This window comes from Buceros rhinoceros, unplaced genomic scaffold (assembly GCF_000710305.1).
Source record: "Buceros rhinoceros silvestris isolate BGI_N320 unplaced genomic scaffold, ASM71030v1 scaffold16374, whole genome shotgun sequence".
NCBI lineage: Eukaryota > Metazoa > Chordata > Aves > Bucerotiformes > Bucerotidae > Buceros > Buceros rhinoceros.
The window spans coordinates 292-3,376 of NW_010406679.1; the positions used below are offsets into that span (position 1 = coordinate 292).

General features: G+C 37.5%; 1 protein-coding gene across 1 annotated transcript in view; it reads left to right on the forward strand.

The window, feature by feature from the left end:
• Positions 1 to 275: 275 nt before the first annotated feature.
• The window catches only part of LOC104491749 (E3 ubiquitin-protein ligase TTC3-like), a 61,310-nt gene continuing 58,500 nt past the window's right edge, over positions 276 to 3,085 (forward strand). Inside the window, 4 exon segments of the mRNA XM_010134216.1 lie at positions 276 to 350; positions 918 to 963; positions 2,150 to 2,294; positions 2,701 to 2,776. Coding sequence (XP_010132518.1) covers positions 276 to 350; positions 918 to 963; positions 2,150 to 2,294; positions 2,701 to 2,776 — 342 coding nt within the window.

Here is a 3,085-nt window from a genome sequence, read left to right on the forward strand (position 1 = left end):
GGCTGCGTTTCAGGTGGGGGAGTGGCGTGCTGGATTGTTGTCAGGCGTCAGGGCTTGGAACAGTGTTAGAGTTAGCCGCTTTAGCTAGCTTTTAACTGATGCTTCAGGTTACTGATTTCAGCTTATGCTAGGTAAAAAAAAAGGGCATGTCTTTCATTAAACACTTGCGATATGTAGTTTAATGTGATCGTTTTAAGTCCGGCAAAGCACGTTATTTTCCTCTTGCCTTCCCCTCATGTATTTATCATCATCCTTTTCTTTCAGGATCATGTACCATGAGTGAACCGATGTCTGAATCCCCGTTTGCAGCCTTGGCTTTTTGTGCTAATGATAAATCTTGCTGTCAGTTGGTAAGTATGCCTGAAACTAGATGAAGAACTTACAAGATGTTCCAGTGGGATTTATACGTAGATCTGATCTACAAAGTAAATACTAGTGTTGATTAATTCAAACAGATGAAAAAATGCTTTTGAAGCAAATATTCCAATTGTCCCTGTCTTTCATGTTTTGGCTTATGTCATGAAGAGGTCTTGGGGCATGCTGGTGGGATTCATTGGGAATAGGCTAATCTAGAAGGTGCTTTTAAGAGTCTAGGTAATGTGCATCAGCCATGAATGGGTGCTCTGTCTATGTGACTAGATTTGAACCAGTGCAAACCAGAACACCTTGAGGGTGCTCTAACGTGGAAGTAGACTGCTACTGAACACTTTGCTTTATAGATTTGTTTCCTGTTTGATCATGCTGCTTGCTTATGAAGGTATAACCACAGACCGTCTTTTATACTGGTCTAAATGTGTTCAATAATTACCTTCTCTTGTGAAAAGAAATTGGTGACAGAATGTAAAAGTCACTTCTGTTTTTAGTCAGTGTAACACATTTGCAAGATGTGCAATGTTAAAAAATATGTTTATCTTTAGGGTCATGGAGCTTTTGCACAACGATCGCTGCATAAGCCGAAAAGAGGTGTGTAAACTAAACCAGTACTACATAACTTTCTAATGCACTTTTTGTGCTATGTGTGGATCTTTTGATGCTATTTCACTCTTCTCCTTATTTTGTCTGAATAAGAAGAAAATTATTATTTCTGGGCAGAAGCATTGGTATGTTCTTTTACTCTGGAAGAATTCTCATATTTTTGTCCTGATGTAATGTGCGGAAGACTGCTATACATTTGTGAGAACAGTGTAAATGGCCAGTAACATCTACATTTGTGCAGTCGTTGTTATCAGGATGGAGATTTAAGGCTTGTGTTCATTATCTGTTTTTTAATCGTAGCTGTGTTTTAGTTTTATAGGTCTAAAAGCCCCTTTGAGTTGATCTTTGTTGTAGATAAAGTTTTGCAGTTACAGTGTTTAAAAAAGGAATTTTTAATAGCTGTAGGGAAGCAGGGGGCTCAAGAGTATGTCAAGTTCTTCAAAACTGTATTCACCATACAAATGGTAACCTGTAATATGTGGGAAACTCAGATGAACACAGCCAGCTGTGTAAAATGAATTTTTTTATTTATTCAGACTCACAGATAATACTGCTTCTGCTCTGAGAGTACTTGAAGCCATCTCAGTGGTATAGGAAGGACCTTTACTTTTTAAAGACAGTCTCTGAAAGAGGTGGATTATATTTTTGAACGAGCCGTGCATCACACACACAGTGGCCTCTGGAGAAAAAAGAAGGGAATTGCTGATCTTTTTGTACCGTGTTGCTATGTGCCACAGTACTCTGGATTTATTGCAGAAAATAAATGGGTACAGTTAGGAAAGATTTATGTTTTATCTTGAAAATAGCATCCCTTATAGCCATTAAACAGCTCACAGCCCTCGTTAGGCTCCTCATTTAGAAGCAGGCTGCGTTTATTAATCTATAATGTGTTAGATCAATACAATTCAGAGCAGAGGCAATTCCTTCAGCAAGGAATGTAAAGCCTGCCAGCAGGTCTCTGTTCTTACCTCCATATAGATTCCCTTTCCCTCTTCAGTTTATAGAAACCTCAAGTGGCCAGATGTATTTACAGCGTTCAGGTTTTCTTGTTTTGGTTAGGTAGTACTTAGGAATACAGTATGGAAATAACTGGATGGTTTTGAGTGTTTATTTGGTCTTTGATTACTTGTAATGCCTGAATTGCGTAGTTTAATTCCTAACTGTTTTATTGAAGATGTTGATCCCTGTGAAGTCTGGTGCAGCCAGCCGGTTGACATCTTAAGGGAATATTGCAACATTATTAAAATACGCATGTTTTGGCCTCTTCTCTTCAGAAGTGAATGTAATGCCTTGGTATATGATTGGACGTAAGTAATCGTGTCTCAAAGTGATTTTATCAACCTTTACTTTTTTTTTTGTTAAGCTGTGAAAGATCATTTTATATTATCAGTAGTGGTTGAACTGCCTGCAGGAACTGTCTGTTTTTAGCAGTGGGCTGAGTTAGATAAGGACAGAAGGTGTAGTTCTTGAATATACAGAAGAAAATACTGAGAATGGGTTTCTGAAGTTTGGAAACTGAAAGTGTATTTAGGGACTTAAATGCATGCCCTTTGTTTTAAAAGTACCAAAAGCTTTGCAGCTTCTTCTGGTCCTTTTTTTTTTAACTCCTGTGAAGGGCTTGATTTGAGTTTGAAATGCTGCTTTTGCTTACATCTAATTACTGTAAGTATTGGTGATTAAGACACAGTGTTATTTTTCTAAATAACTGGTTTTGTTTTTTGGCAGTTTAGAGTGGAATTGGAAGAGACTCTGTGATTTGGATGTTTTGGAAGACCTTTTTGATTTAATTAAAAAAGTTGTTGTAAGTACTGTGTTACACCTTTGTGTAAGTTTTCAAGTATAATAGCTTAATTAAATCTGTGCCTTGTGCAGCTTTTTTGCTGAAGTGAATAAATTTTCTGATGGTTGAGTTGTACCTTTCTAGAAAGAGAGTGTCGTAGGCTTTATTACAGTTGGGATAACGTGATAAATATTTGCAAAGTCAGTGATACAGTTGACCAGGGCCCTTGTAGATTGTTGAGAAAGAGAATCATATCAGTGAGAAAACCGGCACCGTTCCCAGATGAACACTTTAAATACTCTTTCACCTCAGTTTTTTCCATCGTTCAAC